This window comes from Strongylocentrotus purpuratus, unplaced genomic scaffold (genome assembly GCF_000002235.5).
Source record: "Strongylocentrotus purpuratus isolate Spur 01 unplaced genomic scaffold, Spur_5.0 spur5_scaffold_11, whole genome shotgun sequence".
In the NCBI taxonomy this organism is placed as follows: domain Eukaryota; kingdom Metazoa; phylum Echinodermata; class Echinoidea; order Camarodonta; family Strongylocentrotidae; genus Strongylocentrotus; species Strongylocentrotus purpuratus.
In genome coordinates, this window is record NW_022145596.1 from 23,107,250 (window position 1) to 23,134,536 (window position 27,287).

At 36.7% G+C, this 27,287-nt stretch overlaps 2 protein-coding genes across 2 annotated transcripts; both read right to left on the reverse strand.

The window, feature by feature from the left end:
* Window positions 1-1,494: 1,494 nt before the first annotated feature.
* Window positions 1,495-3,883, reverse strand: LOC115918476. Its single transcript, XM_030980197.1, has 2 exons — window positions 3,730-3,883; window positions 1,495-1,910 (listed from the first exon to the last, which is right to left on the reverse strand). The coding sequence occupies exons 1-2, from the start codon at window positions 3,881-3,883 to the stop codon at window positions 1,495-1,497; spliced, it is 570 nt and encodes a 189-aa protein (XP_030836057.1).
* A 20,738-nt stretch (window positions 3,884-24,621) lies between these two features.
* On the reverse strand, window positions 24,622-27,071 carry LOC100888317. Its single transcript, XM_011665158.1, has 2 exons — window positions 26,918-27,071; window positions 24,622-25,022 (listed from the first exon to the last, which is right to left on the reverse strand). The coding sequence occupies exons 1-2, from the start codon at window positions 27,069-27,071 to the stop codon at window positions 24,622-24,624; spliced, it is 555 nt and encodes a 184-aa protein (XP_011663460.1).
* Window positions 27,072-27,287: the final 216 nt, after the last annotated feature.

The following is a 27,287-nucleotide window of genomic DNA, read 5'->3' on the forward strand; positions in this document are numbered from 1 at the left end:
ATCTGTGAAGTTCGACAACTCTTTCTTTCTCTCCTCCGAATTCTTTTAATCTGTCATCTTTCTTTCTCATTCATTCTATTCCATTCTTCTCTGACAGTTTCTCTCCATTTAGCTTTCAGGTTGCAAAAAATTGCCCTTCATTGTACTCTACCAAAGAATGACAAATTTAAATGAGTTAAAAGAAAAGTCAGTTTATTTTGCATTATTGTAGGAGCTCATAAAATTGCCGCCGTAAGATAGAATATAGAAACTTTTTTTTATAGGGTTAACAAAATTGACCATAGATGTAATTTTAATTGCTTCGCTACTTATAACATAAGCCTCTTGATAAATATTGCGTTTCAATACTGATATTTTAAAAGGTATTTGATACGGTTCAAATTTCGGGGAAAAGTATTAATTTTTGGTTAACTTGTGCGGCTGTATTTATTTAGGGGTGTCGTTAATTTCGAACCCCACCATCAAGACTTGTGGAAGAAAGTCAATTACTGATGTTAAACATTTAAAACTGTACAGATCGAGTTGATTGCTCCCTTGCGATTTTCGCTAATAAAATGTAAATGCTTAGAAATTGCGTAAAATGTAATAGATGTCTATCGTTAGATCGCCTTGCTCCCTTGCTTGTACAGTTACGTAGATACGTTTTGGCAGCGGGGGCACATATCTAATGTTTGCCCCGGACAGCCAAGATGCCAGTAGTGTTAAAATTTGATAATACTTGGAGGAAAATAAGTCGAAATTTCTTTTCGCATTTAAACGAAGTTTGCATAATGCTGAATGGTTAATATTGATTTTGAACAATTACCCAACTCTGTGATCTAAATAAAAATTTGAACGTACATGTGACATAAAATGACACGTTTGAGCAAACGGAGTATATTGATTAAACTATCCTCTAATAATCAAGTGCCGGGCAAATGGGGGGGGGGGGGGGGGGAGTGTTGGTCAGTGGCACAGGGGCAGATACCTTTAGTATAAAATGAAGAATGTGCACCCTTAAATGTGCACCCCGGGCCCCATTGAGATATCAAAGGATCATCGACATGTGATTATACTTTTTTTGTGAGAAGATCATTCGGATCATAAACACATCTGCAGAAAATGCAGATGAGAAAGCGCCGAAATATCTTTTAGTTCTTCCCTTTGGTAACACCAACACATGAATCATGTGGACAATTTTAAATTCGGATGACTTTGTTACAAAGATTTGAGCCAGCTTGTTCCAGAAAGAACGACTGTAATTATGATGCATTATTGCCAAGTATTGCCAATAATCATAGTTTTTAAAACATAGGAATGTTATGAATGGACAGGCTATAACAAAACTACCCGATATTTATGACATTTTAAAAATTGTATATAACCTCCCTTACGAAGAAACGAGTTACTTTCGAAAATGCGGATAATAAAGATTACATCATTTGGCATTACATCATTATGTTATATATTCTCTTCACAGTCGAAATACTGAGAACTTATCTCTAAGATTGCGACTTAATGGGTCATGTTCCCACCTTTGAGAGGAAGTACGAGCTCGATGGTAGAGTGTTGTTTTATTTCATACTCCTCCAGAGTCGTTGAGCCGTTCACCTGCTTGCCCTTATAAATCAGACGATGTACATTGGATGGGATGCCGGTCTTCTTCGCGACCTGTCGCTTGAGGGCGTCTGCCGTGTCTGACAAGCGAACGTGGATGGATTGTGACTTGCCCTCGAGGTCACGCACCCAGATCTGCACTGTTTTCCTTGCCTCAGTGGCAGAGGCCTTTTCGGCGACCATTCTTTTCATGATACCTGCCTGCTCATCGAGGATGCATTGGAGCTTGTAGTTCTGCTTCAGACTGGTCAAGCCCAAAGAGGGGATACTGGTCTCCTTTTGGCAGAGACAGCATTTGATTTTAGACGTCCAACCTTTAAAAGCATAAGAAAATTATGAAAACAACAATAGCAACAACTGTATAACTCATTTTTACTTGAGGAGCGCTTACATTGTAAAAGACATAACTGACACAGGCTTTAATTAAGTTTACTTCTTCAACGACGAATCCAAATTATGCCCTTGCATTTCAATGATGCCAATATATCGTACTTTGATCTAGAGCGGCAGTGATTAGCATAACATTCATAAAGACAACAATAGAAGATTCAAAGTAGAAATCATAATGAACTTACATATAAAAGGATGATATCATTTTGAGTGGTTTAGGGGTGCCACATACTCCCAGTCCCTTTAGCTATGCCCCTGATAGTATGAATAATAACATCATTATTATTGTTGTAGCTGTTGCTGTTGTTGTTGTTTTCATTAAAATTAGGCCATTTTCTCCTTATTGCTTTTTATTATCATTATTGATATTACTACAAGATGTAGTGTTGTTATTAATGTTATAACAATGCTATTAATGATCATTTTATTATCAGGCATATTATTATTATCAGTATTATTAGTAGTAGTAGTATTTTCAGTTATATCACCATTATCATTATCATTTTCTTTATCATAATATTTTTATTTCTTCACTGAATTGTTTTCTCTAACTTTTTTGCTTCTACTTTAACCAACTTAATTCCAGGGTAGACTAAAGTCTGGTGGTTCTTAATGATTTTATCATTGTGCTCATGACTTTGTCAGGTCATAAAACTAGCTTTGTATTCAGTGAAATGTGTGAAGAGTTTAGATGTCTGGTAACAAAAGTACATTTTTTAAGTTTCTTCTAGTAAAACTAGAACCATGCATGACAAGTGTTGAAGGGTTCTATACTGTTTGGTATAAGAAGAAGAAATTAATAATTTTGGTCATTGTGATCTAATAAACTGGTCTGACTCTGAGCTCTGGAGTCAAAACTAGGATTGTAGGTGTTTAAATGGGAACAGCAGTAAATGCTATTTAAAGAACAAATGTTAGACACAGTTTGTTCAAACGAGGTATAAAATTTTATGTCAGGAAACATGTATACAAACATGAATGGTGGAGTATTTGGCAAGACTGGCAATACATAGTGAGCACTAATTTTGTTTCTATGTTGACCCCGAACATTTGAAAATCAACACCCCCCCCCCCCCCCTTGAGGAAAAAAAATGGTACATTTCTGGTCACCATTAAAAAAAAAACTTTTTTGGGGGATCAGGCCCTTCCCCCTGGATCCGCGCCTGCATGGATCAACTTGAAGGTTTCTTATCAGTATAATCAGTTTGCATATGAAGTGGAATGCTAATACCCCTTGTGCAGTTGAGCTAAATATACTCCATGACTCTTGCTATGTAAAATTTCATGTTGTTTGCATGTCAATTTTTTAATGTTTATGATTTCTTATCTCTTTATGTGACCAGGAAAAAATCACATTAAGTCCACGGATAGAGTGGGTTGTTAAATCTCGAAGAACAGAGCATAATCCTTCATGGCGATACTATATGCCCACAATTCCCATTTTATCAATTTTTGATGAGTTGCTTGAAAATTACGCTGAAAAAATAAAATCAAATGCACCAAACAAGGCTGATATTGCACCAGAGAGCATCTAGAATCCCAGAGTTTCCAGGGTCCTTGAGCGGGCCCTGGACCCCAGGTTGCAAGGGACTTCGCGCTTTGCGCACATTCAGATTATCAGGATGAGTGCTCCACCCCCCCCCCCCCACTTAAAAAAAACCTTTCTACGCGGCCTATGATTTTCATTATCTTCATAATCATCATCATCATCATAAATATCACTTCAATGGCTCACGTGCGTACCTTTTATGGCTACCAGCTCTTGAAGACATCCCAGGCAGTAGGTATGGCCACACGCTAGATCCCTAGCCTCTTTCAGTATATCCTGGCAGATCGGACAATTCAGGTTCTTTACGAGATCAGCATACATCGATTTTAGATCCTTGTGACTCTCCATTGTCGTTGTGGCAATCGATGATACAAACACAAATTTAGTTATATTGCTGGAGTCTTCAGTCTTCCAGAATTCGACCTTCTCTGACTGATCTAAACACCACAATATAGGACTTATTCTTCACTAAGTCAGAGCTCGATGGTAGTGTGTTTTCCCTACCAATGTTGCGACATTGCTCTCTTTTGGAAAGTTTTCAAGCTGCATCTGCCTGTATTGCGCAATAGTTCATATCATACTACCTGGGAAACGATAATTGCAAGCCCTTTCGAAAAAATCAAGGCAACGCGTTTTCTAGATAGTTTTGTCCATCCGCTTTTCAATGTGCGAACAGGAAATTGAAGTATTACGTATCACAAACATGATTTTTTACTGGTATACAATGGAATTGCCTCTCAGTCGATAATTTTTCAGACAGGTTAAATAAACCCTGCACAAAATAAGTAAAAGTGGAGAAGAAAACACAAGTCCATTAAAAGTACAATTGAGAGAGAGAGAGAGAGAGAGAAGGAGAGAAAGGGAGAGAGAGAGAGAGAGAGAGAGAGGAAAGAGATAGATAAAGGGAGATAGAGAGAAGAGAGAGAGAGAGAGAGAGAGAGGGGGGGGGGGGGAGGAAGAAAGAGAGAGAAAGAAAGGAGGAAAAAGAGACAGAGATCGAGGGAGATATGGAGAAAGCACATCAATAAAAGGAATCATTAAATTGAGGCTTTCAAATGAGATGAGTATGTGAATAAATTGGATCTGGTACGGTAGAAAATCGGCCAACACAACCCTTTTTCATAAACAGTATATAGGCAATGCTTTCCTAGCGATCAGGCCTAAAAAAAAAATGAGTATTGCCCTTTGCGACCGACCCAAAAATCTTGAAATCTACGGTCGGCTTTTTCTTAATTTTTTTTTTTTTAAACGTTTAAAAAATAAAAGATATTTAATGAATAACAAAATATGTTTTACAGCATTCAAAACTGAGGAATATCAGCCCAAAGAGGGACCCCCCCCCAAAAAAAAAAAAAAAAAAAATCCGACCGACCGAACCATGTTTTGGCACCTAAAGGACAATACAACATCTCTTTTTTTGTAGGGCTCATTGTCCCACCGCAAGCTTCTGACAGTCATGGGTCCGGGGAGTAGGGAGGACAGGCGGAAGGAGGGGCGGGCGGGAGGAGGGGGAGATGGGAGAGCGAGAACAAAAATTCTGTCTGGGCGTACATCAGCTAGGAGGCTGTGGGAGGCAGGAAAACAAAAACTTCGAATTGTTTAGATGTTGATGATGGTATCTAACAAAGAACATGTTAGGACAACACCCCATATTATTTTAGTTGTCTTCTTCTTCAGTCAGGTGGCGCTAGCTGCGCTGCTGTGGTCATCACAAGTTTACGCCATCCTTCTCTGTCAGCTGTTGCTCTTGTTGCCTCTAACCAGGAAATAGCAGGTCTGCCTCTTCTTCGCCTGGCTTCCACTGTTCCTGTTATAAGGGACTTTCCAAGACCGTCTCTCCTTACTACATGGCCAAAAAACTGCAGTTTCCTTCTGGCAATACTCTTTCTGAGCAACATCTCTGTATCCAGCTTGTCCAGTACCCATCGGTTTGTTCTTCTGTCTGTCCATGGAACCCTCAGTATTCGCCGATACACCCACATTTCAAACGCATCTACTCTCTTTTCATCTCTTTTGGTCATGGCCCATGTCTCGCTCCCGTATGTAGCAATGGGAAATATAGATGTCAGTGCTATCTTTAACTTTAAACTGTTATTTATACCCCGGCCTCTCCAGATCTTCACCATTTTCTGAGTTGCATTCCTTGCTATAGCTAATCTCCTTTTGATTTCTTTCTCACTTGATCCTTTAGCGCTAACAAGTGATCCCAGGTATATGAAATCCTGGACTTGAGCAATTTTTTCTCCATCCAAAATAAAATCATCAAAATCTCTTCGATTCCTGTCTATTACTAGTATCTTTGTCTTTTGTGTGTTTAAGAGGAGATTCTTTTCATAATTGGCCTGTTTTGTTCTTCTCAGCATGTCCAGCAGCTCTTCCCTGCTGGTACATATTAAAGTTGTATCATCTGCATACCTGAGATTGTGCCTTCTCTGTCCTCCAATGTTCACTCCGCCTTCAAAACCTTCAGCCACAATTCGTATTATATCTTCTGAGTAAATATTAAATAGGTCTGGAGACAATATACATCCTTGCCTGACACCTCTTTCTATCGGAAACCACTCAGTATCACCAACACTAGTTCGAACAGCTGCTTCTCGATCTTCATAAAGCTTGGTTATTAATCTCACCAGGTGTGCTGGGAATCCCATTCTGTACATATCATTCCACAACATCTTGTGATCTACACAGTCAAAAGCCTTTGCATAAGCTATAAAACACAAGTATAAAGGCATGTTATGTTCTCTGCATTTTTCTATAATCATCCTGATGTTTGCAATTTGATCTCTAGTACCTTTGTCAGGCACAAAGCCCGCTTGCTCTTCTGACATTTCATCCATGTACCTCCTTTTCATCCTGCCCATGATGATCTTTAATAGTATTTTGCTCACATGAACAAGAAGACTGCTGGTTCTTTGATTAGAACATTCTTTCTGATTGCCTTTCTTAGGTAAAGGTATAAAAATGGCTCTGCACCAGTCTTTGGGCCAATCTTCATTCTCCCATATCGTGATACATAGCCGCCATAAGAGATCAATACCTATTTCACCTGTTGCTTTCCATACTTCAATAGGTATATTGTCCATTCCAGGAGATTTACCATTATCTATATGGTTCAGAGCCCATTCAACTTCCAATCTCAGTGGAGGTGGTTCTCTGTCTTCCTCGACCTGTCTGTTGTCTCTTTGACCTGGCTCTCTACTGCTGTACAAATCCCTGCAGTACTCTGCCCATCTCTGTTTTATGTCCATTTCCTCTGTCAGAGTTTTTCCATTTTTGTCATTCACAACATCAGTCTTCATGCTTCTGTCAGCAGTAATCTCTTTTACAAGTTTGAAAACTTTCTTCATGTTGTGCTTCTTTGCTGCATTTCCCATTTCTTCACATTTTCCTTCTAGGAATGCTCTTTTATCTTCACATGCTTTTTGGTAATATTCCTTATTTAGTTGTCTCTATTCTGCGTGTCTCCCTTCTGATTTTGCTTGCCTTCTTTTACTTGCAATTTCCATTGTACTAGTTGTTAGCCATGCCTGCTTTTGCCTTTTCTTCCGTAGTTGTGCTTTGTTTTATTCTATTATATATATATATTTTTTGTTTTGGTTTGTTATATCTTAGAACCCGAACGCTGAGTCTATGTGGGGACGTACCAATCATCGATGAACACTGCCCAGTCATGTGCGGCATCTGTCTCGGAAAATAGTCGTGAGATGGTCGTAAGAGCACCAACGATTCGTGAATGTGTACTACTACTCGGGATCCTCAGCTTCTTCTCCGCTATCTCCTACAACATATTTTAAATGAAATTAATAATCTAAAATGTGATTGATCGCAAGGACTTTCATGAAAATAACTCAAGGATATCAACTCAATGAGATACCATATTTATTGTCCATAAAAGTGATTGTCGAGTCACGTAATAACTAATATGTCAGTGTAATAAACGCACATTTCAATAGAATATTTACGAGACTTTCAAAATTGACTAGGTTTGTTCTTGGAAGCCAGCCAACCAGGGATGACTAAGGATACAAGCAGGAAGGATACACAGGAAAATACAGCTCTGTTTCGTTTACTGGAATGGATTCTGGTTTGTAGTTGGTCCATGATTAGACTATTGGTCTCTACCACATGATTAGATTATGATCTTGGAGCCAAAGTGGGTCATGGCTGGGTCAGGCATGTCCATGGGTTAGGTAACTCAGGGTGTGTTCAAAGGCTTTTGTGAAGCCAGCCCCAAGTAGGAACATGAAACTGCCTGTTTGGAGACAGAAGGACTTTGAAGTATATACTTTACAAAGAGTTACTGTATTAACAGCCACTGGCTTCGAACATTCGAAACATTGATCAGAATCATCAACTTGACACACAGTTTGTTTTACTATTAAGATTAATATCAAGGCAATATGGAGTTTAGAGACAATGTATTGTATCTCACTTGATCCAGGATTATTCAGTCTTTAGACTGTTGTTCCTATCCATGGTTTCCTTTGGTTGGGGTTGTCATCATATTTATATGGGGCATCTTTCCACCATTTCTCAAGTATTGATTGAGATATAGGATTTTGGTCAATAATCGCCCACAAATTAGATTTCATGAGAGAATTATTTTCATTCTTTGTTTTTCTGTTTTCCTTTACTGTTGATTTCTATCCCTCAAAGGCTTGTCCAGATATGGTGCGGTAAACCGCAGCAAAAAAAGATTTATAAATGTTAACAGTCTATTATAATTTACGTCATCCTAAAGAAAAAATACAGCCGGGGATTTGCAGCGTCATATCTGAATGAGCCTTATATGCTGAAATCACTTTGACGTTTCTAAGAATTTGCCCTTCCTTAGTTCATTTTCACATGCATGAGATATTTTCTATATGAATTCTGGTCAAACCAGGAGAACCTTTTTTAGTAATTGCAACTATAAGCTCAACTTATTTATCTTTATTGTGTAAGTAGTAATGATTAAATAATGTTTAAATGCAATCTATTCAAAAATATGTGAACATGTTATGTATAATACAATTTGAAAATTCTGAAGAGCAAACGAATGTACTTAAATTACAAATCTAAATTATATGTTTATATATTTCTTTCTAAATCATCTTGCGTGTAGGTATGCATCTGTAAAGTTCGCCAACTCCCTTTCTTTCTCTCCTCCGAATTGCTTTACTCTGCCATCTTTCTCAAGTTTTCCCTTTCTTTCTCATTCACTCTATTCCCCTCTTCTCTGTCGGTTTTTCTCTATTTAGTTTTCAGGTTGCAATACTTTTGTCCTTCATTGTATTCTACTAGAGGATGACAAATTTATATTAGATTAGATTATTTAACAGAAAAGCCAGTTTATTTTGCTACAAAGTGACAAACCAGCCACAACTAGACAGTTCAATTTGTTTGATGAATAAGTTTTACTCTAAAAAACAAACGTTTGAAAAATGTTCGAAAGCTCGGCCGCTATGCACTCTCGCATTATTGTAGAATCTCATAAATTGCCGCCGTCATATAGGATATAGAAACTTGTGTAAAGAGTTTAAAAAAAATTGACCATAGATGTAATTGTAATTGCTTTGCAACCAATATTAATATAAGCCTCTTGATAAAAATTGAGCTCCAATACTGGAATGTTAAAAGGTATTTGACACAGTTCAACCTTCGGAAAAAAGTATTAATTTTTGGTTAACTTGTGCGGCTGTATTTAGGGTTGTCATTAATTTCGAACCCCGGTTGCAAGAATTGTGGAAGAAAGCCAATCACTGATGTTTAACATTTTAAACTGTACAGATCGAGGTCGTTGCTCCCTTGTGATTTTCGCTAAATGTAAAGTGCTTAGAAATTGCGTAAATATGTAATAGATGTCTATCGTTAGATCGCCTTGCTCCCTTGCTTGTACAGTTACGTAGATAAGTTTGGGCGACGGGGGCACATAATAGTGTTGCCCCGGACAGCCATAATGCCTAGATATGACACTGTTGACAGTAGTGTGTTAAAAACTGTTAATAATGAGGTATAATATGTCGAAATTTACTTTTCACATTTTACGAAGTTTGCATAATGCTGAAGGGTAATATTTTCTTTAAATTAAGTTTGATGACAAATTAATACTACAACAATTCCCAAACGTCTTGATCTAAATACAAATATGAACGTACATGTGACATAAAATGACGCGTTTGAGCAAACGGAGTTTATTGATTAAATTATCCTCTAATCAACAAGTGCCGGGCGAATGGGGGGGGGGGGGGGAGTGTTGGTCAATGGCACAGGGGCACATACCTTTAGTATAAAATGAAGAAGTTCGCCCTTAAATGTGCACCCGGGCCGATTCGAGATATCAAAGGCTTCTCGACATGTGACTGTACTTTTTTGTCAGAAGATCTTTGATTATTTTGTACCTCCTCCCTCCTTCCATCCCAGCCAGATAATTTCGGATCATAAACACATCTGCAGAAAATGCAGATGAGAAAGCGCCGAAAAACTTACCTTTGGTAACACCAACACATGGATCATGTGGAAAATTGTAAATTCGGATGAATTTGTAACCAAAATCTTTGAGACAGCTTGTTCCAGAAGGAACGACTATGATCATGAAGCATTATTACCAACGATTGTCTAATAGTCATAGTTTTGACAACATAAGAATGTTATGAATGGACAAAGTATAACCCCAAAACCTGATCATTTATAATAATTTACTATTTGTATAACTTCTTGACAAAGATACGAGTTGGGTTCGAAACTTCGGACAATAAAGATTGCATCATTTGGCAATAATGCATTAAACAATCGTTTTTTTAATGTTATATAATTGTATACCTATTTATTTCACGATGGGAACTCATCTCTAAGACAATGCAATTTAATGGGTCATGTTCCCTCCTAAGAGAATAATTGCGATGTCAATTCTAGAGTGTTCTACTATGTTATACTCCTCCAGAGTCGTTGAGCCTTCCAGCTGTTTGCCTTGATAAATCAGACGTTGTAGATTGGGTGGGATGCCAGTCTTCTTGTCGACATGTCGCTTGAGGGCGTCTGCCGTGTCTGACAAGCGAACGTTGTAGATATGTGACTTGCCTTCGCAGTCACGCATGAAGATCTGCAGTGTTTCCGTTGCCTCAGTGGTTCCCTGTTCCTGTCTCGGGGTGGCAGAGGCCTGTTCGGCGAACAAAGCTTCAATTTTCTTCATGATAGCTGCCTGCTCCTCGAGGAGGCATTTGAGCTTGTAGTTCTGCTTTGGACCATTTAAGCCCGAGGAAGGGATACTGGTCTTCTTCTGGCAGGGACAGCACTTAATGTTAGCCGTCAAACCTTTATAAGCAAAATAATGAAATAATAATAACAACATCTATACGAGTCATTTTTATTCAAAATAGAGGAGCATTTTCACTGTAAAAGACGCAATTGACACAGGCTTCAAATATGATCACATCTTTAACGACGGATCCGAATTGTGCCCTTTGCATTTCAATATGGCCCATCTATCGGACTTTGATAAATATAGAGCGGCATTGGTTAGGAAACAAAATCATTAAGGTGATCGGAGACACTGAAGTTTGATATCTTATTATTTATATCTCATATATTCTCAAATCAAAATGTCATGCTATTTTTATTCAAGCAAAACGGAATAGCTTTGTTTGTTTGAATTAATAAGTGTAAGGAATATTTACATTGATACTTTGGTACTGTGTTCAATTTATTGATCATTCAGGTTTTTCTTCACTTATAATTACATACATCTTTATTTTGTAAAATGTGATACCAGTTCAATTGTTGGGTTATAAATTGAATTCACTGAACTGTAATTATTTTGTTTCCAAGTTCTTTTTTATTCTGAGAGATCACATAGTTAAAAAGTTTGGGATGTTGAGTCGTCGTGATTGATTGATTGGTGTGTTGAATTCCTTATTATCTTTAAAAACATATCAATACACCACACTCCCATAATTTAGAAAAGTCAGTTTCGTCCCAACAGAGGTGCCACACACCCCAACCCCTTTCGGCGATGACCTAACCGTGTGAATAATAACATCGTAATTATTGTTGTTGCTGTCGTTATTGTTGTTGTTCTCATTTTTGTTAGGTCTTCCTCTCCTTTATTACTACTGAGTATTGTTATTTTTATCATAATTTTGTTACTTCGCATCTTATTATTATCATTATCATTGTTAATATCATTATTATCATTATTTCTATTATTATTATCATTATTGATATTATCATTATCATTATTGATATTATCATCATCATTTTTATTATTATTTACCACTATGATTATCAACATTATCATTATCATTATCAACATAATTCCCATTATTTTCATCATCATTATCATTATCATTTTAATGTCACACGTACATGTACGTACCGTTTATGGCCACCAGCTTGTTAACACATTCCGAGCAGTGGGTATGGTCACATGCTAGAATCCTAGACGCTTTCATCCTACCCTCACAGGTCGGACAACTCCGGTTCTCATCGAGATGAGCATACATCGATTTAGGATACCCATTACTCTCCATGGTCGTTGTGGTGATGATATTTTTGTTGCTATATTGCTGGAGTCTTCAGTCTTCCAGAATCGACCTTCTCTGACTGATCTAAACACCACAATATGAGCCTGCTTCTTCACTAAAGTAAGAGCTCGATCGCCAATAGTGTGTTTTCCCCAAGAATTTTGCAACATTGCTCTCTTTTGGAAAGTTTCCAAGCTGCATCTGCCTGTATTGCGCAATAGTTCATATTTGACTACCTGGGAAAACGATAATTGCAAGCCCTTTCGAAAAAATTCAAGGCAACGCGTTTTCTAGGTAGTTTTGTCCATCCGCTTTTAATGTGCGAACAGGAAATTGAAGTATCACGTATCACGAACATGATTTTTAACGGGTATACAATGGAATTGCCTCTCAGTCGATTATTTTTCAGACAGGTTAAATAAACCCTGGACAAAATAAGTAAAGGTGGAGAAAAAAAAGTCCATTACAAGTACAAAGGGCTCAATTGAGAGAGAGAGAGAGAGAGAGAGAGAGAGAAGAAATAGATAAAGGGAGAGAGAAAGAAAGAGAGAGAGAGAGAGAGGGGGGGGGGGGGGGGGGGAGAGGAAGAGATAGAGAAAGAAAGGGAGAAAGAGAGACAGAGATCGAGGGAGATATGGAGAAAGCACATCAGAAAAAGGAATTATTAAATGGAGGCTTTCAAATGAGTATGTGAATAAATTGGATCTGGTACGGTAGAAAATCGGCCACCACCGCCCCTTTTCCATAAACAGTATTAGACAATGCTTCCTAGCGATCAGGCCAAAACAAAAACAGATATTGTATTGCCCATTGCGACCGACTCCAAAATCTTGAAACCTACGGTCGGCTTTTTAATTTTTTTTTTTTTAAACGTTAACAAAATATAAGATATTTGATGAATAACAAAATAAGTATTACAGCATTCAAAACTGAGGAATATCAGCCCAAAGAGGGACCAACAAACAAAATTTCCGACCGACCGAACCATGTTTTGGCACCTAAAGGGCAATACAACATCTCTTTTTGTAGGCCTCATTGTCCCACCGCAAGCTTCTGACAGTCATTGGTCCGGGTCTATGCGGTGACATACCAATCATCGATGAACAATACCCAGTCATGTGCGGCATCTGTCTCGAAGATAGTCGTGAGGTGGTTATACGAACACCAACGAATATTCGGGATCCCCAGCTTCTACTTCGCTATCTCCTACAACACTTTTTAATTGAAATCAATAATCTAAAATGTGATTGATCACAAGGACTGTCAAGAAATTTACTCAAGGATATGAACTCCAGGAAATGCCATATTTATTGTCCATAAAAGTAATTGTCGAGTCACGTAATATGTCAGTGTAATAATCGCACATTTCAATAGGATTTTTACGAGGCTTTTGAAATTGACTACGGATGATTCTCGAAAGTCTCTACGATCTTGTGGACTGTTTTCCTATACTATTGATTCCTAGCCCTGCTCTGTATAGTCTCAATCAAGGGAACCTCAAAGGCTTGTTCAGATATGGCGTGGTAGTAAACCACAGCAAAAAAGAGTTATAAATGTTTACCGTATTTTACAATTTGCGTCATCCTAAAGAGAAAAAATACCGCCGGGGATTTGCAGCGTCATATCTAAACGAGCCTTGTATGCTGAACTCACTTTGACATTTCTAACAATTTGCCTTTACTTAGAATCAATTTCATATGATTAGATACATGATATATTTTCTATAAGAATTCTGGTCAAACCAGTAAAACCTATTTTGGTAATTGTTACTAAGCTCATCTCATGTATCTGTATTGTATAAGTAATCATGATTAAATGATGTTTAAATGCAATCTATTCAACAATATTTGAACATATCTATGTACAATACAGTTTGTAAATTATGAAGAGCAAACGAATGTACTTCAAGCACAAATTTAGAAAAATATATATTTCTCATCCTTTTTTTTTACTCTCTCATTTCCTTTTTCTCTTTCTTTCTCATTCATTCTATTCCACTCTTCTCTGACAGTTTCTCTCCATTTAGCTTTCAGGTTGCAAAAAATTGTCCTTCATTGTATTCTACTAAAGGATGACAAATTTAGATGAAAAGCCAGTTTATTTTCCTACAAACAAGGTACACGACTAAACAGTACAATTTTTCTAAACCAAATATTTGAAAAATGTTTTAAAGCTCGGCCGCTTTGCACCCTCGCATTATTGTAGAAGCTCATAAATTGCCGCCTTAATATAGGATATAAAAACTTTTTTGAAGGGTGAACAAAATCGACCATAGATGTAGTTTAATTGCTTCGCTACCTATATCTTAAGCCTCTTGATAAATATAGCGTTCCAGTACTGAAATGTTAAAAGGTTTTTGATACGGTTCAACTTTCAGGAAAAAGTCTTAATTTTTGGTTAACTTGTGCGGCTGCATTTAATTAGGGTTGTCACTAATTTCGAATCCCACTTGCGAGACTTGTGGAATAAAGTCAATTGCCGATGTTAAACATTTAAAACTGTACAGATCGAGCTCATTGCTACCTTGCGATTTTCGCTGCATTTATAATCTGGTTAGAAATTGCATACAAATGCAATAAATGTCTATCGTTAGATGGCCTTGGTCCCTTGCTTTTACAGTTACGTAGATAAGTAAGGGAACGGGGGCACAGGCGCGTACGCAGGATTTTTTCAAGGGGGGGGGGGGGGGGGGGGGGGTTTAACATTTATAAATCGGGCCGAAAATTTCGTAACGACTCAGCCCACCGCTGAATAAGAGGGGGGGGGGGTAGGGTCACCTGTTTTTGGTCAGTCATGGGGATAATTTTTTTTTTTTAATAATAAAAAAAAAAAAAAAAAAAAAAAAAACCAAAGGGGGGGGGGTTAGGTTTTTTTTTTGGGGGGGGTTTATACACATAAAAATACCAAAGGGGGGGGGGTTAACCCCCAAACCCCCCCCCCCCTGCGTACGCGCCTGCGGGGGCACATATCTAACATTTGCCCCGGACGGCTATAATGCCTAGATACGCCACTGTTAACAAGCAGTGTAATACAAACTGTAAATACTTGGGGAATAATAAGTCGAATTTACCTTTCACATTTAAATGAAGTTTGCATAATGCTAAAAGGTTAATTTTTTTTCTTTGAATAAAGTTTTATGACATATGACAAATGCTCCTTGACATGTGATTTTACCGTTTTATCTGAAGATCTTTGACTTCTGCCGCCCTCCATCCTAGCCAGATAATTTTGGATCATAAACACATCTTGACAAAATGGCAGAAGAAAAAACGCCGACATATATATGTTTTTCCTTTTGTAACACCAACACAAGTCATGAATCGTGTGGGAAAACTGTTAATTCTGATGAGTTTGGAACCAAAATTCGAGCAAAATTCGAGCCAGCTTGTTCCAGAAGGGAACAATTATACTCAGCAATAGATAAAGAATATGTATATATTTACTTAATTATATATCAAACCATGAACACTCTACCAGCATCAATTTAGATCAAGATTCGAATGTCCACACCTAAATGCGTGGGCACATTCATTCAACCGTTAGAAGGTCTGATTACGGAAATAGCAAACTTGCATATTAATGAACAGGTGCATTTGTATGACATTGTTGTTCAACACTGAAAACAAAGTATGCGAAACAATGAGGAGGACTGAGCTCTGGATGTTAACTGTAGTCTCAGGACGAGCACGGTCAAGAAGCCTCTCATCTCCACCCAATATCGTGGATGAGCCAAAGGATACTATCAATGCTCATTGGCATTAAGCTCTCATCTTCCAATTTTCTTTCAAAGAATCATATTTCGATATGTGAAAGACAAGTCCATATTGAATATTTATTTCCCGGCGAAATTCGCGAGTTTGTCATTCGAATTCATTTACTTTGCATTTAAGTTAGCGCAGATCGGCTTTGCCATGCCAATTATCATTCAATTTTCCCGTTTTGGTATTCAATTTAGAATTTTGGTCGAAGGGTTTCATAAATCTGTCATTTAATTTAGAAACTGCTCAACTAGCATTCAAATTAATCGTCATTTGTCGAGGCGTCATTTTTATCATTCAAATTAACACCTGCCATTCGTATTCCAATTATGTTTATTCAAGTTAGGAATGTTAGGGGGAAGAAATAAAACCCACGTTTACAGTTTAAAAAAAATGCAATTAAATGCATGATTTGCCATTAGGGTCTTTTCTGTTATTCCACTTATTAATTTTGAGGACAATGCATATGGGTGTAGTCAGACATTAGGTAAAGAAGGGGCGAAATCAAGGGATATGGCATCTCTGAACGGACATGTTCATATACCCCCGGAAAAGTGGGGATACAAAAATACCTACCCCAGTCACAATATTGTACCATTCCTCCATAATGAAATAGTGATAATGTTATGATGAAACACAAGACAAACAACTTCCATACATGAAAATTTACAAAAATATTGAGACCATCAAGTCCGTACATGTAAGTCTTTTTTTTCCTTCTAAACAATCAAACTTAAAGGATGATGAATATCAGATAAATCTAAAAGTATAGGATTTCCCGGCCAAATTCGCGAGTTTGTCATTCGAATTCATTTACTTTGCATTTAAGTTAGCGCAGATCGGCTTCGCCAGAAAACTACCCGCCCTTGATGTCGAGCTAAGTTGCAGGTTTTTTTATGGAGCTCCAGTTTAAAAGATGAAATTTCGGCAATAACCCAAGTCTTTTCTACAAATAGTGTGACACTTCAACTACGGATGGGTAAGAGTAAATTTAAAAGACAACGTCAAGCCACTTCCGAGGAAAAAAACGAAGGAGAAGCTGAAAAAATGGATTCTACCAACATGACTGCCACGCCCAAATCATCGAGAGACACGGAAAGTACGGTACGTACAAGTAAACCTACACACGGTACCAGTAGTGACTCGATGTTACGTAACATTCTGGAAAAGGTCTCTGTCCTAGATGAGATCAATATTAAAATTGACGCTATATCTGATAGAATGAGTAAAATAGAGACCAAGTTTGAGAGAATGGATACGAGAATTCAAGATGTGGAGAATGCAACTGAGTATATGGAATCAGAAATGGGAGAAATCAAAGAAGAAGTTCAAAATATTCAAGCGTCGAAAGCTAGCTATGAATATGTAAATGAGCTTAGAAGAGGCGTGGTCGACCTAGTTAACCGTAGTAAACAAAACAACGTGATTCTACATGGCATCCCCGAAGGGGAAGAGGGAGCTGCGAGCGAAAACAGTGATTGCGTAACATTCGCACGTAATTTCTTCAACACCTATTTGCATATGAAAGATGTGGAAATAGAACGTGCTCACAGAACACCTGCAAGAGTCCATCGAGCTGAGCAGCGAAGCGAGAAACAACCCCAATCAAGACCCCGTCCAATACACGTAAAGCTTCTGCGTTTCGCCGACAGAGTAGCGATATTGAAACAAAGCAGCAAACTTAAAGATGTTAAGATCCGTGGGTCTCGAATAGGTATCAGTGATGACGTCCACAAAGATACAAGGATCGACCATAATAGACTTATGACGAAAGTAAAAGAGCTCCGTTCGCAGAACAAATTCGCGTTCATACCCAACTCAGTGCCCCGTGTCATCAAATATAAAGACGGCCCCAAGGATCAACCCGGCCCCCTGAAAACACTGAGGTTGACCGACCTTGACAACAGTGATGTGAAAATGATTTACTGAAATGATTTCATGAAAATATAGCTTCATATTTTAAGTCACACAAAACCATTTCTGTGTCATATTAATGTGCCGACAACTATGATATCTTCTTTACCCATAGCTCCTTTCCTGAGCTTTACAACTATGTCAGGTAGACGGAAAGTGGTCGCCCTGCCGTTTTCCTTTTTCTCTTTTATATTTATTTATCTGTCATGGGTAGTTAGATTTGTATGTTTATGTTTGTTTGCCTATAAGTCTAGGCCTGAAAGCAATTCACAACATTTCTTATTTTCACTTTTACCACATTTGAAGATATCTCAATACCGAAGGTCACGACTTATACCTAAATACAACTATTTCATATTGATATGGATGATTTCATAGATATAAAAATTTGTTCCCTGAATGTGAGGGGATTGGGAAACGATTTCAAAAGAAGATGTGTTTTTAATTGGATCAGGAATCTCGAATTCCATCTTATACTTTTACAAGAGACCCACTCGACAATAAAGTCAGAGCGGAGATGGAAAAATGAATGGGGATACAAAATTATTTTTAATCATGGAACATCAGAAAGTGCTGGAGTATGCATTCTTTTCAAACCATCTGCTTTTTTTGATATTGTAAATACTTTTAAGGAGGACAAGGGGCGAATGTTAGTAGTAATTTTAAAAATAAACAATATGATGTTAACAGTTGCAAATATATATGGCCCAAATAATGACGATAGGCTTTTCTTCGATGATTTTCACTCTTTGTTATTCGAACATGGTGAGGAACCCTATGTGATAGCAGGAGATTTCAATACAGTTCTGGAGCCAAGAAATGATAAATTTCCTAAAAACATTTCAAAACCACCCAAGATGTAGTAAAGCCATTATGGAAATAATAGATGATTTTGACGTGCTTGATATATGGCGTCATACCCACCTATCTGAAAAGAAATATACATGGATGTCAAAAGATATGAAAATCGGAAGTAGGATTGATTTTTTTCTTATCTCTCAAAGTCTATCATCCTCTGTTACTACGAGTGACATTACCTGTGGTTATAGATCGGACCACTCATTGATTTCGTTAGTTTTAATAAAATCTATTACTAAAAGAGGGCCCGGCTTCTGGAAATTGAACACCTCGCTTTTAGTTGATACAAATACCGTTAAAAATATCAAAGATTACATCATTTGTATTATAAATGAAAATGTCAACTTAGACCCTTTCCAATGTTGGGAATTCTTGAAATATAAAATAAAACAAAAGTTTATGCAAATTTCAAAAGAAAAGAAAAACGAAAACCAGAAGAAAATGCAAAATCTAGAAAAAGAAATAAACGATTTAAATAATAAGATCCAAACAGTTTGGATGATGAATTAGTTAGTAAATTGCAGGATAAAAAGAAAGAATTCGAAGTGTTGCATGAAGGAGTTGTACGTGGTGCAATGGTGCGATCAAAAGTAAGATGGATCGCAGAAGGAGAAAAAAATACAAAATATTTTGCAAATTTAGAAAAAAGAAATTATGTATATTTCGGCTCCAATCTGATAAAGGTATTATCTTTGAATCGAAGAAAATTTTTGAAGAAGAATGGACATTTTATGCCAATTTATATTCATCTAAAGAAAATCTATTATATAACAGTGATGTAATATTGAATAACTTAGATATACCATGTGTAAATAACAATGACAACAATGTTTTGGGGTCAATGATCTCAGAAAAGGAATGTTATGATTCTATTAGTTCTTTTTCAAATGACAAGTCACCAGGTAGTGACGGATTACCAATTGAATTTTACAAGACCTTTTGGAAAGAAATCAAATCTTTGTTGTGTTCAGTTTTTAATGAATGCTTTGAAAGAAATGTATTACCCCACTCAATGAGAAGAAGTGTCATTACGTTGCTACCAAAGAAAGGAAAGAACCTGTTATTTTTGAAAAATTGGCGACCAATCTCTTTATTAAACAATGATTATAAAATTCTCGCAAAAATTATCTCTCTTCGAATGAAAAAGACTCTATCACCTCTCATAAGTCATGATCAATGCGGTTTTCTCAAAGGACGGTTTATTGGCGAAAATATTAGACTTTTTTTTGATATGCAAAGTTACTGTAAGATGCATAACATTGGTGGCCTTGCACTCTGTATTGATTTTGAAAAGGCATTCGACACGGTCGAATGGTCCTTTATATACAAGACTTTACGAAGATTCGGTTTCAAGGAACAATTTGTTCGCTGGGCTCAACTTCTTTATGTCGATATTGAAGGCTGTGTAATAAATAATGGATATTCGTCAAATTCTTTTAAAATACATCGAGGAGTAAGACAAGGCTGCCCTCTCTCGCCGTACCTCTTCATTTTAGTTGTTGAAATTTTGGGTTGTTTAGTTCGTCAAAATCAAGAAATTCACGGTCTAAAAATATATAATCATACCGAAGTCAAAATAAGTCAATATGCAGATGATACAACTATCTTCCTTGAACCCAGCGAACAAAATTTAAGAAAATGTATTTCTGTATTAAATACCTTTAAAGAAATGTCTGGTTTAAAAGTTAATGTTGAAAAGTGTAATGTTATAAGACTTGGAAACTGTACAATGCCTATGTGCCAAAACATTCCTTTTAAATGGCCTACAGATTACTTTTTATACTTATGCATAAATATTCCATTGAATAATAACTATAATCTCTTCAACCTAAATTTTGTTCCAAAACTGGATGAAATAAAGTCTCTTTTGAATATTTGGAATGGCAGATCACTTACACTATATGGAAAGATTGTAGTAATCAAAACATTGATCATTCCTAAACTGAACTATCTGTTATGTATTGTCTCAAACCCACCAGTTACATTTTTTAACGAAATTCAACAGTTGTTAGATGCTGCTTGTAAGTGTCGGCTTGCATGGTGATGTAGATATACAGTAGGTTTGCGGTTGCACCATGTGTGTGAGAGAGAGAGAGAGGTTTGAGGAGTCCTGAAAAGGACTCTGACTCGGTAATCTTTCTTGGAGGAGTGTAGTCCTGAAAAGGACTGTTTGTTATCTTTCTTAGCATGCATATAGTTCTCAGGAGAACTATAGCGCTTGGAGAGGATGAGTGGCTCGACGTTTCGAACAGGTTGACTATCCCCTGACGACGGATAGTCAACCTGTTCGAAACGTCGAGCCACTCATCCTCTCCAAGCGCTATAGTTCTCCTGAGAACTATATGCTAAGAAAGATAACAAACAGTCCTTTTCAGGACTACACTCCTCCAAGAAAGATTACCGAGTCAGAGTCCTTTTCAGGACTCCTCAAACCTCTCTCTCTCTCTCTCTCACACACATGGTGCAACCGCAAACCTACTGTATATCAACAGTTGTTGTTTAAATTTTTATGGAGTACAAAAGTTGATAAAATTAAACGTTCTTTGTTATACAATGACTACAATGATGGTGGTCTAAAAATGCCACATTTGTTATGTTTTAATCGAGCAATGAAAATTGCATGGATCAAACGATTCTTAGATGAAGAAAATAACGGAAAATGGAAGTGTTTTTTCAAACAGTCCCTTCGTTACATTGGCGAGGAAAACTTTATTTTATGGAACTTGTGCCAGAGTCATTTTACCTTTAATCCAAATATTGAGTCTTTTTGGAATTATGTTTTAATTTCATGGTCATATTACAAATACTACAACCCTGTTAAGTTTAAGGAAATACTATCCCAACCTCTGAGGTTCAATTCTCACATTTTAGTTGATGGAAAACCAATATATGTTAAAATATGGTTTGATTCATCCTTGATTAACATATCTGATATTTTTACACGAGACGGTCATTTTAAAACTTTTGAAGTTATTATTCAGAAATATGGTTATGTACCTATTATGGTATACAATTCGCTTATATCTGCTATCCCAAATGAATGGAAAAGGGAAATAAGGAACCAAACTATAGAACAAAATGAATTAAATGAACCACATGATGATCGATTACACAATTTCCTTAAACACAAAAAAGTTTCTAAACTATGTTACTCTACTTGTATACGTAGTTATACTATTGCTTTGTCAGAAACAGATCAACAACTCAAATGGGAAAATGATCTGACACTACAATTATCGGATGACGAAATATGGAGGTCTCGTTTTAATTTAATATATAAATCATCAATAGATAACAAATTGAGAAATTTTCAATTCAAATTTATTCATAGAAAAATTGCTACGAATTCCTTTTTGTATAAAATCGGAATTTTTGATCAAAATATATGTAAATTTTGTAATCAAAATGAACAAACCATAATGCATTTATTTTTTGATTGCCTCTTTGTCTCAAGATTCTGGAATGATCTGCACAGTTGGCTGATTTCTAAAAAGATCCGACTCATTAGATTATCACGTATAGAAATTTGCTTTGGAACATTAGTTAGAGAACACTTCTATCTGGTAAACACTATGATATTATATGGCAAATATTTTATCTTTTCATGTAAATGTCAAGACATCGTTCCTTTATTCAAATCCTTCCTATGCTCTGTAATACAATTAGAAAAAACAGAACGCATAATATCATTTAAACTCAACCGTTTTGAATTCCATAAGAAAAAATGGAATAGTATCTGTATAGTATAATTGAAATCTTACTGAATGTTATTTTATGAGATGTTCCATTTTATTCAATCATGTCTCTGTATCATTGAAGAAAAAAGAATATGTATTTATTTTGAGATTATCTTTTGAGACAATGTGAATTGCAAATAAAACCTATCTACAAAAAAAAAAAAAAGAAGGGGCGAAATCAAGGGAAATGGCATTTCTGCACGGACATGTTCATATACCCCCGGAAAAGTGGGGACACAAAAATACCTACCCCAGTCACAATATTGTACCATTCCTCCATAATGAAATAGTGATAATGTTATGATGAAACACAAGACAAACAACTTCCATACATGAAAATGTACAAAAATATTGAGACCATCAAGTCCGTACATGTAAGTCTTTTTTTTTCTTCTAAACAATCAAACTTAAAGGATGATGAATATCAGATAAATCTAAAAGTATAGGATTTCCCGGCCAAATTCGCGAGTTTGTCATTCGAATTCATTTACTTTGCATTTAAGTTAGCGCAGATCGGCTTCGCCATGCCAATTATCAGTCAATTTTCCAGTTGTTGTATTTAATTTAGGATTTGGGTCGAAGGATTTCATAGATCTGTCATTCAATTTAGAAACTGCTCAACTAGCATTCAAATTAATATTCACTTGTCGAAGCGTAATTTGTATCATTCAAATTAACACCTGTCATTCGTATTCGTAATATTTTAAATCAAGTTAGGAATGTTAGGGGGAAGAATTGCAACAAACTTTTACAGTTTTTAAATAATGCAGTTAAAATGCATGATTTGCCATTGGGGTCTAAGCTGTTTTTCCATTTATTTATTTTCAGGACAATGCAGATGGGTGTAGTCAGACATAAAGTAAAGAAGGGGCGAAATCAAGGGATATGGCTTTTCTGCACGGACATGTTCATATACCTGGGAAAGGTGGGGGTACCCTCAATCGCCCCCCCTTTTTTTTTTTTTTTTTTTACTACAGACTGAGAATTTTACAAAAGTAATTCACATCGTCTCTTATACCCAGCACACCCCTCTGTTTTTCTTAAAGAGTTTCATAGTTTACTTTCCCGCCAGCAGATCGATGGCTAAAGACATGGCTAAATAATGAATCATGCTCGAATAGTTGACTCTAGTCCCTACCCCATTCACAATATTGTACCCTTCTTCCATAATGAAATTGTGATGAAATTATGATAAATTTATGATGAAACATAAGAAAAAAAACTTCCTTACATGAACATTTACAAATATACTGAGACCATCAGGTTCGTAGATGCAAGTCGTTTTTTTCTTCTTAACAATCAAACTTAAATGCTGATGAATATCAAATAAATCTAATAAGTATAAGTGTATAAATGCAAGAAAATGAAATATGATGAAATACACATGAAAAAACAATCTTGAAAGAAAAAGAATGAGCTATAAAAAGTGTTTAATAAACTAAAAATGTATATTAACCATCAATTTAAGTCCACAAAGTGCTAATTTGAATGCTACAAATGAATTCGAATGCTAACAAGTACACCTTCGCGATGTCAGAAATCGTGTTGCGCCATATCGAATGACCAAATAGCGAAAGAAGCACATTATTCATTAATTTGAATGAAACATACATAGATTCTAACGAAAACTTCATAGATTTGAAAACTAGAAAAAGGAATATAACCCCAAGATTTATCTGACAGCACTAAAACCGTCGAATTTGAACGCAAGACAAATTGATTTAAATGACAAACTCGCGAATTTGGCCGGAAAATCCTATAATATACACTTTTTTTTCTGGCTCGCCTCTATAAATATTTATATGTATCGGTTAATTTCCTATTTTGGGCGTAAAATGGAACAAAAAGATAACGAGTGTATAATGTAAGATTGTCAAGTACTGCACATAATCATAGTTTTGACAACATGCGTTTGTTATGAAGGGAAAAAAAATTGATATTTATAATATTTCAGTTTTTTGTATAACCTCCCAAACGAAGTTACGAGTTGCGTTTTGAAAATTCGCACAATAAAGATTACCTCATTTGGCGATAACGCATCATACAAGCGTGTTTTAATGTTTTATATACCAATTCACTTCACGAAATGCTGGGGACTCATCTTAATGGGTTATGCTATATGCCCCATGATCCTAGTCTGCAAGCACAAACCCTGGTCAGTCGTCAAAGTGAGTCTGCACTATAAGACTACCATAGGCCATGTACTGTACATAGCTGCTCCTGACACAGGAACCAGTAGGTAGCTGGGCTAGACTTCTCTCAAGGCACAATGATTTTTTTGGATTAAGTGTCAAATTAGGGTCTGTGCCTGCAGACTACCATGATCCTAAGAGAATACGTTCGACTTTTATGGTAGATTCATTCAACATGCCATACTCCTCCAGCGTCTTTGAGCCTTTCAGCTGCTTGCCCGCCCAAGTCATATACTGTAAATGGATTGGGATGCCGAACTTTTTCTCGGTCTGTCGCCTGAGGGCGTCTGCCGTGTCTGACAAGCGAACGTTGAAGGTTACAGTCTTGCCTTGCCTGTCACGCACCCAGATCGTCAGTGTTTTCGTTGCCTGCTCGGCGAACAAAGCTTCAATTTGTTTCGTATTAGCTGCCTGCTCCTCGAGGAGGCACTTGAGCTTGTAGTTCTGATTTGGATCGTTCAAGCCCGTGGAGTGGATACTGGTCTTATTCTGGCAGGGACAGCATCTGATGTTAGACGTCAAACCTTTATTAGCACAAGCAAATTGATGAAACCAACAATGTTGTAAGTCAACTGTACAAGTCATGGTTTGAATATAGATATTTTACCAAATAATGTTAAATGTTTTGCTTTCCATGGTCGTATTATATTTTCTTTGATATTTTTGGTTTCCAATTATGATTTATTAGGTTTTGTTCGTTTTTTCCAAAATAAGCCCCTACTATTTTAACATCGGAATTGATCCAGAAAAAATGTTAGCTTTCACCGGCGGTGTCTCCATTGATGTTAACTATGGAATTTTTGATTTATTCAACTCTTAACCAGAAAAATAGACCAAAATGTTCCATTTGCTTTATATTTTGATATTAAAGATTTTGTGTCATCATCAATCTGCAAATTGCAAATCAACTTAATCAAAAAGTTGTAATTCCTTTAATTTCTGGATCGTTTCTTATCTTGATAGCTAATACATCGGCAGCGAGTATGAATAAAAGGACAGCCCTGAAGCACGCCTCTTGGTATGTTAATTTGTTCTGTTAACCAACTTTTTACACTAGGGACTTTTAGATTTGCACGCCGACATAGCGGACTGCTACGTGTAACGTCCCTTTAAGGCAATGTGATGTCCTTTAAGGCACTGACAGTGCCTTAAAAAGACGTCACATGTAGCAGTTCACTATGTCGACGTGCAAATATAAAAGTCCCTAATTAACACTGCTTTTTACATGTGTGTACAGAGTAGTGACACATTTCATTGCAAAATTCATTTAAAAAACCAAATCTCCGTAAAAATTCAAAGCGTAAATCCAACTTTTATCAGTCAAAGGCTTTTCTAAAATCTGATAAGAATGCAAGCCCTTATGTTTGAATGATTTTGGACATAATAAAATATATCTACAATCAATCTGATATTTTCAGCTAAACTCCTACCTTTGATATGCCCTATACTTCAGGGGATATCAAACGTTTTCCTTGACGGTTCAGATGTGATTACCGTGAAAGCTTAAAGGTCCGAAACAATGGGCAAATTTACTTTACTTAATCAATTATTTCCATAATATAGGTTTGTGATATGATACATTCGTGTTCTTACACGTACTTCAATGTAAAGGGTTAAAAGAGTAAAAGTGGGAGTTCTGGTACACAAGTATATAAGCTATATCAGTGGGAAAAGTAGCATTGCTTTCCGGCAATAATCTGCCTAAACATTGGCACGAAAGGAGTGATTGCAAGACAAATGCATGAATGCAAATGTACAGAAATGACACTTGTATGCTGAAGAATATGAGACTTGTTTTTAGGTATATAATGATTTAAGGAGAAATGTTCCAGTTTAACGATAAAAAGGTCGGGTTATTTTGGTACTCTCTCTGCCAGAAAAGAAAAATGAAAGGGGGGGGGGGTGTTGCCCCCTTTGGAATATTGATAGAGTACTAGCATCCCATAAAGAATAAGTCCATGTCTCAAATGTTTTTTGAATGATTAATAATTAACGGTGATTGTTGACACTACGCAGTACCCATGATACCCCTTTGATCGAAATTATATACATTTGGTACGACAAAGATAGGGGCAGGGTGGTTTCTGCCCCCTTCCATTTTAAGGTTAAACCTCCCTCCCTCTCAAAAAAAACCCAGAGCCTCCCCAGCGGTCCGGAATTTGAGAAGACATGCCCTACTTAGTCATTAGAAATTAACGTGGAATTACCTTTTGTAGTTTTTCAGTGAGGACTGGTGCAGCAAGCTTGTTTTCATAATTAAGAAGGGAGATTGGTCTTAAATTGTTTAAATTAGTTTTACGATTATGATTATGATTATCATAATCATTATCACCACTATTATTATCAGTTTCTTAATCATCTTTATCCTAATCATTATCATCATCATCATAATTATCATTTTAATGGCTCACGTACGTACCGTTAATGGCTGCCAGCTTTTCAACACATTCCAGGCAGTAGGTATGGTCACACGATTGAATGTCAAACGATTTCAGTATATCCTGACAGATCGGGCAATTCAGGCTCTTGGCGAGATCAGCATACGTCAATGTTTGATCCCCATGACTCTCCATTGTCGATGTGGTGATGATAATTTTGTTGCTATATTGCTGGAGTCTCCAGTTTTCCCAAATTGGACCTTCTCTGACTGATCTAAACACCACAATATAAGACTGCTTCTTCACTAAGTAGAGCTCGATCGTAGTGGGTTTTCCCCTCGAATTTTGCGACATTGTTCTCTTTGTAACAGAGAATGTGATTAGTCGATTCTGTGGTCCATTTTCATACAG